Here is a 15,217-nt window from a genome sequence, read left to right on the forward strand (position 1 = left end):
TCTCTGCTGCCACCTCTCGGTGGTTTATAGTTACAGCGTGAATTGAACGAGTGAAGTGTGCAGATGATTTAACCAATTTCAACTATTGATTAACATGTCAAACCCAACGACTAAAGTCTACAATATAGAAACGGCAGTTGTTGTTGTTTTTATTACTACTATTATTATTATTTTTTTAAATAAAAAGTTTCTTTGTTTTATAGAAAACATCCCAAGAACAGTTTATGGCTATCGCCATGTGTAACCTACTTCTGTTAATAAACGGAAGTAAACTATCAACATCAGCTTATATGAATGGATAACCGATTCGCGTCCTTTTTTTTTAAATGATTAACAGCAGAATCGGTGTATGATTTTCACCACGTCTTTTACCACAGTACTAGAAGCAGTCTATCCAATCGATCTACCCTCCAAACCTGCAGCTCCGCCTGACTCAGTCCATTTCATTACGACACGCGGATCTGGGGTTAAAGACGAGCCGCGACGCAAACTCAAGATGTCCATTTCAAATGCACAAGCGACACCATCCATCCAGATATGCAGGTATGACTCTCTTATGTAGATCTGACCTAATCTAAGGTCTCAGAGACCGGATCTTAGTTTACGTCCGATATGAAGCGGCCCTATAATCTGAAGCCTGCTCCACAAATAGAACAAAGATCCCTTCCGGACGTCACTAATGCGTTTTTAAAATAAACGAAATACGCGAGGATGTTACTTTTGTTCATTTCAAATGACTCGAATAAGGTTCGGATGCTGGTGCATTTTTTTTTTGTCACACCGGTCATGCCGTATGTGGTGACCTCAACAGTGATGCTGATGTAGAGCACTGACCGGAACACAAGGTTATCTCGGTCGTCGGGACAGAAATGATATATTCAAGACATATAGAGGAGTTACGCGCGGTATAGCAAATATATTCGGTCAGATCCTGACATAACCGGGTGAATAAAAGCAGAAAATGAATCGAAATGGGTATCGTGCGTGCTATTTTCTTTGCATGCATTTTGGCGCTCGTATGTAAAGTTAACGTTACTCCCTTTGTTTCAGAATTGAACGTTAAAAAGCCTGACAGTGGTTAGCCGGTTAGCCAATACTCAGACTGTGGTACAGAATGCTCTTGTCACGCGACGCTCAAGCGGCTGCCCTCTTGTGCTTGTAAGTGGTACAGCCATCGAATTAACCACGTGCAACTTTCGTAAGACTTTTGTCAGAGTTTATGTCCCGGTGTGTTTCTGTAAATCTGCAGACCTGCACGTTACTTGCTAATGGCGCTGAGACCGAACAAACTCCTCCACCATCTGTGGAAACAAACCTGGGTGGCCAGAACTCGGAATAACGTTACTACATCGAGGTCTGTTCTTTATCTGCTGGAAACATTCTAATGCTAAAACGTACAGTCGTTCAACTGAGTTGATTCCGGTGACTGGTACCTGATTTATAAATGAAAATCCGCAATGATCATTTCTACAACATACCTTGATTTAATGAGGCCAAGCGACTGTGATTGGTCCATCCTGATCAGCGCTGAGAAAATTATCAGGTATCACGTGACAAACTAACACCAACTATACTTCAGCATCGGTATGAACGCTAACAATAACACAGAGATACTTCAATAGTTACTTAATTGGTACGTTTTACATAGTACAGCTGTTCAGAGATCTAAAATAGAGGATTTTTTATTTTTTTTTATTTTTTTACTTGTACGAAAACCGTAGTCCTTTTGAACGTTTCGGGCCCCCACATCCCACTAAAATAGTTGTCTGGTTACATTCTTGTAAACTGACAGTCGTCATTTCTGGTAAATGACTTAATCTACCACAACTATTTCCATATGCTTATAATGTGGTGAAAGAAAGCGTTTTGTCCTCTCATTGTAAGCAAGTGTAAATAGTTCTTGCTTTGCCTTAATGGCGAGAACATGCTTTACACAAAGTGTAACAGACTGCTGGATTTTCAAGCCTAGATTGAGCCATATGAGCATATGAGAAAATTTCTGTATTTCCTGACTTGTACAAAGAAATGAATATTTCACTGTACTGTTGCATTAACACATTTTACTGCATTTTCTCCTCTGACCACATTGAGTCTGATATGGCATAAGTTTTCTTATAATGCTTTTGTGTTTGTCTTTGGATTGTGTTCTTAAGATAAAATCAACAAATATTGTTATAGACTGTTAGAAAAACTCATGTGTGTGGCTTTTATTTTAATGATTTATATGGCTCAGTACTGCATTTTCCCTCATACTTGGCAACAAATAGTGACCGGACACAGTCAGTGTAGCCACACACATTATATTCACATGTTATTGTTGCGCAGATACCAAATTTACTAAGAGGTAGCCAAATTTACCTGGTTACTTTGCAGCCAGGGTGAACCACTTTTTTTGCGAGATCTATTTTGTTGTTGCTTAACAAATTGGGTCACTTTGGTACTGTCTAGTTGCAAAAAGGACATTATGATAAATTTTATTGAGAATGGCGTTTTGTTTCTGAGAGAGGTCAGATGCATCCGTCATTATCATCATATTCTCAGGTAGGATCTTTTTTTTTTTTTTGAAAGATGCAATTTAAAGTAGCGATTAGTGATTAAAAACACAATGTATCAAATTACATTACACATTGGATATACTGTATGTCTTTTAACTATTTGAGTGAACTAAAGCAGAAACTGAATACAAAACTTTTTTAATGCAATGTGACTTATAGTTACGGATTTTCAATAAGATAATTAACAGTATGGCATAGAGACTCAACAGCAACTCAATCTTTGATGCTTTGACACTTTTTAAACTTTTCATTACATTCATACAATTATTAATTTCTCAATATTCAAAAGCGCAAAGTCCTATCCACCATCTTCACTGCAAATTATCTCATGATTAGAAAAGTTATTAAAAACAGTTTGTTTGTTTTCCTCCCAGGTAAAGGTTTGAGTGTAATGAATAGAGAAGGGAGAGAGAGATCTTGTTTTCCTGTTAATGATAAACTCACGGTTTGATGCAATCAGAAAACAGAAACCTGACAGTGATCTTTCTCACCCTTTTGGTAACTTTGAATAAATTGTTATGATGTTCGTTAGACCCGGATGCCAGATCCTGTCAGAAAATATATATTTTTTCTGGTAACAGAACAAGTAGTCAGCAAAGTCGTCGAATACCCAAAACCCAAAACCAGTGTTTTGTCTGGTACCCAGAACTGTATTAACAGTCATCTATCAACCAAGAAGTTGACTAAGCAAACCCAGAGAAGAGCAGAAGCAGCAGACAAAGTAATAATAATAAAAATGAGTAGAATTTATTGAAAACTCTTAGTTGCGTGTTTCGATGCTCAGACTTATTATACCACAATATTTTATTATACTGTTATACTACAAGCAGTAGCAATGGAAATGAAATGCTTCACAACAATGTCCTGTGACGTAAAAAAACTTAAAATGGGGACATTTTCTTATCTATTATTCATAAAGATGAAAAGCCCTTGAAACCACGGAACAATGGAATAATAATAATAATAATAAAAGAATAATACAATATAGCTTCAAGCAGTGATACAGGGCCAGCGCAGAGCAGGAAGAGCAAAAACAGCAGAAATTGAATGAACATGAAAAACAGCTGGTTCAGAATTATACGTAATGAACTCAAATGAAAATGAACATTGCATGAATAAAAACATTTATTTCCAAGAGGAATAAAGATTATTTAGTACACTTCTGGTCAGGATAAAAGTAATCAAAACAACACACCATTACACACAATTTTATAAAGTTGCACCACACGAGAATCAAACCCACAATTGCAGGTCAAGTGCTTGTCGCACATCTTGTGGCGCCACTGGGATCATGGATGTTCACACAGATGCTGAAGTTCAGAGGTTCAACTGAGAATCAATTTAAAATGATGAATTTGTACATAAATGCACTGCGTGTCATATTTAATGAGATCATTCTTGGAAAGGCACAATTCCTGCAACAGAAAGCAACTTCTGCATCATTTCATGCCACAGTACCTCTTGCGGTCTGGGCATGTGTCACACTGAGTTTCAAACCCACAACATCTAGCATTTGGGACAAATGTTGTAACACATTGAGCTAGTCACTCATGCACATTCACCAGACTGCTGAGGAGAGGTTTCAGTGTGATAATGAGCTCACAAAAAAAGTTCCTTAGCACGTTAACCAGATAAGCATGCAAAGCAAACTTAGGGCTAACGTAGCTTATGGTTAGCTTGATAGCTGAAGAGCTACATTAGAAAGAATGGTAACCAGTTAGCATGCTAAGCTAACTAGCATAAGTCAACAAACACAGGCACAGTCTACTTTGGAGAAGGATTTCTCGGGAGCTGTAGCGAATATCAAAAATAATTTGTTCAGTCATTTCTGTGAGGCTCGATCCAAAGATCATCTGACCCGATTTTGGACAAAATTGGACATCATTTGTAGATGGAGTAGCAAAAAAACATTTTTACTTTTTACTTTAGTATTTACTTTAATATGGTGAACAGGCATACATTTGGACAATGTTTTCAAAAGTTATGAGCATTTTTTTGCCAAAGTATTTATATCTCTGGAACATTAGGTGGTGCAATGCCAAATTTAGCATGAACCCTCAGGTCATGGTGTTGATAAAGTGTATCAAGTTTTGTTTCGATTAATGAAAGTTTGGCTGAGATACAGCCTCTGAACCAATTTTGGGTCAACATCAAGTTCACAACATCATACCTTTTAAACAAAGATGAATATTAAAATTCTGTGCAGTTCAGTCCAAAGATCATCACATAAATGTTTTCTAGAACAAAGGATTCAAAAGTTATAACCGTTTGAAAAGGGAATTTTTGAACTGACGTTGGTGCTATAGAATTTGTCCTAGAGACCCCAAAGTTGGTCAGATCACTATTCATTACCATCACTACAAGTGTGCCAAATTGGATAATTATCCTTTATTCCCTTCATAGGGCTGCCATAGACTCCCATTGGGGAAGAATAATAATAAAGAACACATACAAACGCAATAGGGGCTATAGTCGCCTAAATATAAATGACCAATCAATGAATTAATAAAATTAGTATATAAATGGCTTAAATGTTTATATGATTAAATGGAATAATAAAATGATTAAATGATAATAAATTAAGAATAAATTATAAAATTTAAGTAAAACTTTATTATATAAAAGAAAGTAAAACAACACAACTGCTGGGTTGCTCTCTTGAAGCAACACACACATAGTTTGCTATGAAGAATCCTTAGATCCTTAACAAGCTCTGTGAGTCTACTGAAGGCCCACAACATTTGAATGAAGGTGGGTGGAGTCTGAGTCACACTAGTGGTGAAGATGATGATGTCATAAACGATGTGTGTGCACTGACAGAGGAAATGAACTAAAGAAATGTTACACTCACTGATACGGTCACTGTTGTGGTGGGAACTTCTCAAGACTGTCGTCTAACTTTTAAGAAGTCATGGCGTCTCATTATGAGCTCAGCAGGTAGAGTTGACTACTTCATCATACTCCTCTAGACAGACACATCATTTCATACTTTTCAAGACATAGAGACTCTTCCAAACTTAAGATTTGTGTATTTGTAACATTGTATTTGAAATGGATTTGAATGTTCAACAAAAGAATTCAGTGAATGAGTATCATAACTTTAGTGTGTTGTTTCATTTAAGAAGTTTTTTGTTACAACAGGATAATGTTTTGGCTGTTAAAAATTTCTCACCAAACTGGTTGTGTATGTAATCATGTCTGTTTTTGTGTTAACTTATGTTGTGTCATCATGTGTATTTGTGGTTGTTGTCTTTTATGACGCCATTACAATGAAAAGCAGAGTGATACAAACAGCAAAAAATCCAGTATTGCTAGATTACCTATCATGTTTAAGGATGTGAACTAATAGAAATATTATTACTGGCTGTGGTAATCCTTATAGTCACTTCACAATATGATAGTAATTCTAATAGTCAGTTGACAACAGTGTTGGGCAAGTTACTCTGAAAATGTGCTGCATTCAGTATCTCTAAAAGACATCTCAGTTCATCGCAATCTCACAAATCTCTGTTATAACACAATAAATATATGCATAATCAATCTTTCATAATGTCTACAATTCTGTGTGTTATAATAAGAGGATTTGTGAGCACGCAAATTTCAGCACTGCATTGCTCAACGCTGCAAAAAAGTGTTACCCCTATAGCCCAGGGATCCTCAAATCTGGACCTCGAGATCCACTCTCCTGCAGAGTTTAGCGGGAGCAGGTCTCTAATCCACTGGCACTTGACTCGACAGTGCGTGTGCTACATCCTTTTTACAATCTCTAGATTATAAAACACTGCATTCTGTCAGCTTGTAACTACTATTTTGAAAATTATAACGCATTAGATTACTCCATTACTAAAAAAGTAATCAAATTACAGTAACATGTTACTGCCCAACACTGGTTGACAATATATGGAACTTGTAGCCTGGGATTTGGGTCAGTGTGACCTATGTATATCAAAGTTCTCGGAAGATATCAAGATAAATGTAATATTATTGTTATTTGTAAGCACTTGATTTGTTACAGTTGTTTATCATAGGTGAGAAAGATGAAAGCCAAAAATGTATAATGTAGGGATTTACAATATACAAAATATCCGTCTATATGGGCAATATTGAATATGGTTATAAATATACTGTATTGTGCATCCCTATAAAACCTGGAAATTATATGCAAATGTTTTTTTTTCTTTAATATTTCAGGATCATGCGTCCTGATGATGCCAACATTGTTGGCAATGTTCATGGTGGCACTATCCTGAAGATGATTGAGGAAGCAGGATGCATCATTGGCACACGCCACTGCAATACTCAAACCGGGGTGCGTTTTTCTCCCTGCCCTTTAGTCTTACGTCATAGGAGCAATGTGCAAGGCTTTTAACATTGGAACCACCATTTTTTATATTAGTGTGATGTGTTTTGCTAGAACAGATGAACATGATAAAGATGTAACTGAACATTCTGATTGATTTGATAAATGATAGATGAAAGTCAGCCAACCTGTCAAAAATGAACTTTGTTTTATTTAAATGGTACTGAGTTTATACAGTGTTTGTCACAGTAGTATAAATGCTTAGAATACTTAAACCTTTAAGTATATACAGTGTGTATATATATATATATATCTATATATATATATATAAATATATATATATATATATATATATATATATATATATCTATATATATATATTGACCCTGAGTCATGTCTTCTGCTTAAAAGGGGCTATTGTCTGCTGTAGACAGTAGAGGGCACTACAAAGTCAAATATGTAGCATGTTGTACACAGTACAAATGTATGACACACAGCTACTGAGTTGTACTGTAGTATCCTGGTATATTAGTAATTTGTAAAATGCAATTAAATAAGAATTTCTTTTGGTGAATAGGATCGCTGTGTGGCTGCTCTGGCTCGGGTGGAGCGCACAGACTTCCTACACCCAATGTTCATCGGTGAAGTGGCCCACGTCAGTGCTGAGATTACCTATACCTCCAAACACTCGGTCGAGGTGCAGGTCAATGTTCTTTCAGAGAACATAGTCACAGGTCAGTGAATGGTTATAAAGGATTGTTTAATGGAATTGTTTAATGGTTTCCATGTTCAGTGCTGCAGTTTTCCATACAAGGAGCCTTATAGTGAACAGAGGCTGTCAAGCTCTTAAACATATGATAAATGCACTTTATTTTTAGTCTTTAGAAGTCATATTAGGATCATGTGTGGAGCACACATAGTTATTACTCATTAAAAATATTCCCCTCAGCCACAGCTCTCATGCCTCATTCACAGTTTTTGCTTAATCAAAACTGGCAGGCCACAATCGTTATGAGATGTGCGAGGTCCAGTGGCATTTAGTATGATTTACATAAAACCTGACATTATGCATCTTCAACACTGTTACTCTAAGTCATCATAAAAATACATTTATGTATTTTTTATCTTTTCATAAAAATAACTATGTAATCCACAATTACTGTGTAACAAACCACAATAGATTCAACTAAACAAGAACATGAGACTCTAAATGAGAAACCTCAAAACTAAAAAAAGATCATGGCACAAAATGCAAGGAATTTTGTTTATAATGATAACTGCACGATAACTTCTTCATGAATTGTGAATCAAAAGATTGTATCTGGCATCAGATTGCATGAATAATTGAGATTCCATTGAAGCTGGTTAAAACAGGTGTGAACAGATGTCATTGTGTACATTCATTTTTCTGGGTTAAAGGTCCGCGTTTACTATTGAAGAGTTCTGTGTCAAAGTTCATTGTGGTTTGGGATAGTGACAAACATGAATGGCAATGTGAAAGTGACAGTGACGTGACATACAGCCAAGTATGGTGACCCATGGTGCTCTGCATTTAACCCATCCAAAGTGCACACACACAGCAGTGAACACACACACACACACACCGTGAACACACACCCGGAGCAGTGGGCAGCCATTTATGCCGCGGCGCCCGGGGACCAGTTGGTGATTCGGTGCCTTGCTCAAGGGCACCACAGTCATGGTATTGCCAGCCTGAGACTCGAACCCACATTCTGTGGCCTATCACATTATCAAAGTAAAATGAGCTTCAATTGCTGTCTCACATTAACTTCAGAAGTAAGAATTTATAGGTCATTTCAAAATTGGCCATATATCCTACAGCATTTTTTTCCTGTTTAACACTATAAAGCTGCTTTGATGCAATCTGTATTGTATAAAGCGCTATATAAACAAAAGAGACTTGACTCGACTGAAAACTTTAAGCGCTTTGCCGTATTCATATGAGTTAGGTAGTTTATCAGTAGTCAGTTTATTTAAACAACAGCTACATTATCCCTCTTTCTCAGATCTCATCTCAAGATGGAGCTATAGCTCAATAAAACTACTCTACTACTGAATATGATGTGTCTAACTTAAGACTCATATAGAGAAATATGTTGCTTTATCATAGAAAACAGACATAATCACCTTAAGATTTGCTCATCTGAGGGATAGTGTATCAAAAACAAAAAAGCAATACAAGAGAAGAAGAAACTGTACGGCTAAAACAAATGCACTGTCCCCAAGGAACATGTTGTTACCACAGCAACAGGGTTGTCATGTGGCAAAAAGCAATCCAGCTTGGCGTGGGCGAAGTACCCAGTCAGTAGTAGTGGAGGAAGTGACTGCAGAAGTCGCTACAAAGAAAGACACCTCTGGACTCCCTCCGCTTAGGAGTGGCCACATTTGATCACTTGCAATGAATCAAAGAATACCTGTAAAAGAACATGTCATGGTTCATATTTCACTCCAAAATCAAAAGAAAGAAATAATATTACATTAAAGCATTTCAGTGAAATCTAATTATATGAATATTATTTTGTTCCCCAATTACTGACAAATCACAATTAATTATTAGATTTTTTTTTTCTCATCACCTTAATGCAAAAAAAAAAAAAAAAAAAAAAAAAATGGAGATCATTGCCTTTATTTTAAAGACTTTTATTCAAAATACAAAGTCTAAAAGACCCTTGGATCAAGCTCACATACTGTAACACAATAATCCTAATTTTAAGGACCATTATTTATTGATTTATTTATTTTGTATCTTTGTAGTAGTTTTTAATCACAATTAAGCAAATTTCTCAGTAAATTCTCATTATCATCGTTGTATTTTTATTTTATTATTTTGAATAGTATTAGATTTTCAGTATTTTAATACAGCTTTTTATTTAAACATATTAAAAGCTATTGCAACAATTTTTAAATAATTTAATTAATATTTCTTCTTTGTTCAGTTGTACTTTCAACAACACTCATTGCATTACAGAAAATCAATGTTTATAATATCTCAATATCTTCACGCCTTATTGTTGCATTTAACAGTTTGGAGCTTGACGATAATATAGTTATTACACTTTGCAACAATACATGCAATCAAGCAGTTGAGATATGCAATATAAAATTGATTCGTAACACTTTACAATAAGGTTCCATTTGTTAACTATATTTAATGCATTAACTAACATTGAGCAATACAATTTGTTACAGTATTTATACATTTTTGTTAACGTTAATTAACAATACAGCTAATTTAAAAATAAAACCGATAATTAAAATAAAGTTAGTTAAAAATACAACTGTCTATTTTTAGTCCATTAAATAACATTAATAGATACAAAGCTTGATTGTGTTTTTCATTGTTTATGTTAACTAATGTGGTTAACTAATGTTGGAACCTAGTTGTAAAGTGTTACATATTTTTTTTATTGCCCTTTATATGAGTCTACTGTATCCGTGTGAATAAAGTTGGATATAATATATATCCAACTTTATATACAGAGCTGTGGAATAACACTTTAATATAAACAATCACGCATTAGAGACTGTTTTATGTGAGTATACTGTATGTACGCAGGTAAAGTAGATTGATATATATGTATATCCTTCTTTTCATATATAACTGGGGAATAATATAGTTTGTGTTTTTTTAAAGATATAACAATCAAGCAGTTGAGATTTGCTATATAGCACACAGGGATTGATGTAAGTGAACTTTATGTATCCAGGCATGGTTGGATTAAGTAGTAACACTTCACTGAATGTTCAGAACACCTTAATTTATTATACCTTTACACATTGTAATGCATTATATATTTTCATAAATTATAAATTCAGTTATAATACATTGTAGTACTAACCTGTTATAGGTTACACCTGTATAGTGTATTATAAAATATTTGACTGTGTGTCTTACTGCATTATACTTTCAGAAGGAATAGCTATTATTAGACAAGCACTTCTGTAGAAGAAGAACTGATTATTAGGTGCATAAGCATCATGAATGCGCTTCATCCGATATAAGCATCAGTCCACATAATCAATGTTTCATTATCACACACTGCATGTTAACCAGTCATTGCCCTGTTTTAAGGCGGCTCTGCCCCTTTAAAGGCTCGTGCTGAGCCGCGGGGAGCCGCGTAGAATGGGGGCAGACTTTATGTGCTTCTGTCATGTTAACTTAACGTCACGCGCCACAAACACAGGCAGCAGTTGCAGAGCCATACCTGGATAGGAAAGCAGTCTACTCTGTAAACAGTTATATCATGCTTACTTTTTGCAAAATATAGTTTTTGTCCCATACATATATGATACATAGTCTTCAGCATCACAAATCCTTTCCGTAACATCAGCATACAGCAAAGAAGCAAGGTTCTGGCAAAAAAAAACAAAAAAACTTTCGATAAACCTTTGTTTCCAGGTCTGACACACGTTTAAAGGCTGTGTATGCAATTGTGGCTGTTTATATACATGTGTGAACTCAGGCTAGGCCATCACATGACTCTTCTCTTGGGTTACACATGCATAGACAGTCAGGGCCAATCTTGTCAGCCTCGTCTCGCTCACACTCCTCAGGGGTCTCCTGCCTCTGAATGCAGGGGCTGTGATGATTGCATCGGCAGGGTAGCCATCTACACATGCACTTATACAGATGCAAAATCACATTAGAATGAATGCACGTAGTCTAGCTGTCTAAGACGACAGATATTAGACTTGATATGTATGTTTTATATTTTCCCACTTGTGTAGTGATGTTAATTATAAATAAAGCTAATTATAAATACTGTAGGAAATAAATTCCAACCCAAACACTAACATTATCCCTAAAGAGCTCCCTAATCCTTTTACAGTTTTATAATAATAATATATTTAAATGTTACAGATTTTTTTAAATCGAAGGTTTTGCCAGATTAATTCTGTTGCCTAATTTTTCCCCAACATAGCAATATGCTAAACAACAACCACTACATTTTTTGATTAGCTTAAATAGTATTTATTTTAACAAAACCATGTTGCAGATAAATATCTTTAATTACACATTTGACTTTAGAAGAACCAGTCAGTAATTAGACCGACAAAGTCAACATTGGAAAAACTACATATCTCTTGTGAAAAAGAAGTATACTAATAAAATAGTTATCATTATTAAGGATATACTATACTTTAAAAGGAATATATATATATATATATATATATATATATATATATATATATATATATATATATATATATAATATATAACATAAGTAAATACATTGGGATTGAAAGTATTACAAGACTGATCTTGATAGTAGATGAATAGTAACACTGCAACAATAGTAACACTAATAAATCAAATGCAAACATGATGAAACCTGTGTTTTATAGGAACACAGACTAAACCTTCAAATATTACGATGTATCTATTTACAAGATTAAAGATAAAACACTTTTTAAACACTTTACTGTCATTCCTTTAGCTCTCTCTCTCTCTCTCTCTCTCTCTCTCTCTCTCTCTATATATATATATATATATACACATATATATAGAGAGACTGCAATCACTAATAATCAGAAGACTTCCTGTTAATGAAGTATCTGGAAAAGATCTACTCTATGAACAATTCTTTGAATTACATTAAATAAAGACAAAAATGAATAAAACAAGCAAATGAAATGATAACTCAAATGTATCTGGTCCACTGATGAAGCCATGTGTCAAGTGAATTATTAATCATCTTATAACAGGCGTCCAATAATGACTTCAGGAAGAGGGGAATAACCAATGACATATGAGATAACAATTAAAACAGCAAGCCCCGCCCCACGACTGACAAAAATAAAAGTGTTCGAGAGAGCAGGTGAGAAGATGGAGTGCGAGGAGCTGGGGAATGATCATGCGTGCGTGAGGGCTTGTATTGCGTGCAGAGGACATGTCACGCACGCGCAAGAGTTTGAAATGAGCTTGCGGGCTCCGGTTTCCTGCAATTTTGTTTTCATCTCGCGAAGGTGATTTACCGCACGCGCAATCATCAGTTGTTCGCTCGGTTATTAATGGCATTGAAATGCTGCCATACTTTTAGAGTCACACTAGAGTCAGCCAATAAAGAAACTCACTTTCTAAAATATTCATCGATATATATTGACTGAATGCACCTCATTTTGTCAAATGTATAGTAGGCATATGCCACCGTTCTGCATACTTCATGTAGGTTAAAATCTATATTAAGCGTGAGGCAATGTGAGGGTTGGCAGTGCCTTTAAAGGCAAGTCCATCTCTAAACAAATTGTTCAACACTCCTGCAATCACTCATGTTTCTGTACACAGTTGTACTGAACGTCTTTTCATGTCTGATCAATGGGTTCATTTTGAAACCAGTGATTAAAGTGTGGGCTGGCAGTAATGGAAAATCGTCTCAGGTTACTTATGTAACCATGGTTCCCTTGGTAGGGAACGAGACACTGCGTCCTCTAGGGGTCACTATGGGGAACGCCTTGTCGTGACCCGTGTCTGAAGCATACATTGAAGGCCATGGCGAGCACTAAGTACCAACTCTACCATTTCCATGGGAGTTGCCCCTGGGACGTTAGACGGCTGTCCGTGACATTATCCCTTACGGCCAAAGGTCTAGGCTACATACCCAAACTTACCTGTTAGGGCCAGACTCCTGGGCCCGGGGTAGAGCTCAAGGCTTGGAATCAAGATAGATTCCTTTAAAGGGATACGACCAAGAGCCTAGCAATATACTAAGTCTTGGCTTGTCACACAGGGGCTACCGCTTGCTCTTGCATAAGTTTGCTGAAGGAACTGTGTCAACAGATCCCTAGTAGCAACACCCTGTTCAAATAGGTATCCTGAGGATACATAGGTGGAGTAGCGCCCAGGATGAACGGAGCTTACCAGCTTAAGAGAGGGCACGAAGCAACTGCACGAAGTACTCACCATATAGAATTTTAGAAAGAACGCAGAGAACTAGCGTGCGAACTTACCACAGTGTGGATTTTAGAAAGTGCGCAAAGATGTCACATGCACACTTACCATAACATGGATTTTAAGACACTTTTTAAGGGGCTCTCGTGGCACTCTGAAAGAGCTGCTCATAGATGGACTGGTCGGTCCCAAAAACAATATGTTTGAGAGTCATCAACTCGATCTATGGAAATAATGCTGGAGAAAAAACAGAGAACTCAATCTCACGTGAGAGGAGAACTCCAAATTCAGAAAAAGAGTAGCGCGCTCATAGGCAACCCTTTTTAGTAAAGGGGAGCGCTGCTAAACTACCATGAGAACAGAACATGGAGCAAGGAATTCAACTCTTCAGAAGGGGAGAGAACTCGGGCGCTTAAGGGGAAGCACCATGCTCACAATAGCCCTGCATATTGAGGGAAGCGATGCTTGAAGTGTATTAATAAAGACCCCAAGGAAGCAAGGTCTAACCAACTCAAAGAAAGGGAATGAAGCAGAGCGCGTAACCCTTACTGTACAGGATTTCAGAAAGTGCGCAGAGTCTTGCATGCACACTTACCACTTACGTGGATTTTAGAAAGTACGCAAAGTGTACAATGTGCACACTTACCACCATATGGATTTCAGAAAGTACACAGAGCTTAGCGAGTGAACTTAGAGCTACCCAAGCATCACAGAGGTGCTGAACCTGAACGGGAGAGGCAAGCTCAAATACAATCCTCAAAGGAGAGGGGAGCACTGCCTGAGACAGCATTACACAAGAAGGTTCTCGCAAATGCCACTTATACTTCCCGCTCGAAGCGTCAGCAAGAGGGTATATCCACTTGACCAAGAAGCCCCTCAGGGCGACCTAGCCGGACATCCAGGAAATTTTGCAGTGCCGTACCTGGGGCCTGATGATCAAGAGGGCTCCCGCAGAAGCCTATGACCTGGCTGCATGATCCAGGAAGCATGAAGCCGGAACCAGGGCTATCATACTGGCTGGTGAAGTATCGATGAGTGAAGTAACACTGCAAGTCAAGCACCCGGTTTCTGAATCCAGCCAAGGTGGGTGCTCACAGATTACCTACCTTAGGAAAGGACAGAAACCCACAGGTCCCGGAAAAAATACTGCAAAGAAATCTCACAAAAGGATTATACACATAACCATTCAGCACATTAATATATATATATATATATGTATATATATATATATATATATATATATATATATATATATATATATATATATATATATATATATATATATGATATAGAATGGATCATACTCACCCACCATGGTTCCCTTGCTGGAGCCCCGCTCAAGAGGCGACCCAAAGAAGCTTCCAGGCTTGACCATCAGTAAAGTGGTTACTCTGAGGCCATAGAACCAACCAAACATCATAGGTCCAGCATAGGAAACTAATGCAGGAAGTT

The 15,217-nt window shown here is 36.7% G+C and overlaps 1 protein-coding gene across 6 annotated transcripts in view; it reads left to right on the forward strand.

Moving 5' to 3' along the window:
• The first annotated feature begins 309 nt into the window (after positions 1–309).
• LOC109079283 (cytosolic acyl coenzyme A thioester hydrolase-like) overlaps positions 310–15,217 on the forward strand; it is a 79,352-nt gene continuing 64,444 nt past the window's right edge. For 2 of the 6 annotated variants that reach the window (XM_042762909.1, XM_042762910.1), the window contains exons 1-3: positions 310–543; positions 6,747–6,864; positions 7,433–7,589. In XM_042762909.1, the coding sequence (XP_042618843.1) occupies positions 350–543; positions 6,747–6,864; positions 7,433–7,589 (469 nt within the window). In that variant the 5' untranslated portion in view covers positions 310–349. Of the gene's footprint in view, positions 544–1,166; positions 1,355–1,380; positions 1,544–5,345; positions 5,493–6,746; positions 6,865–7,432; positions 7,590–15,217 lie in introns of those variants that run through there. The other 4 variants (XM_042762913.1, XM_042762914.1, XM_042762911.1 and 1 more) reach the window with 3 other exon arrangements.

Source organism: Cyprinus carpio, chromosome A8, assembly GCF_018340385.1.
Source record: "Cyprinus carpio isolate SPL01 chromosome A8, ASM1834038v1, whole genome shotgun sequence".
Lineage (NCBI taxonomy): Eukaryota > Metazoa > Chordata > Actinopteri > Cypriniformes > Cyprinidae > Cyprinus > Cyprinus carpio.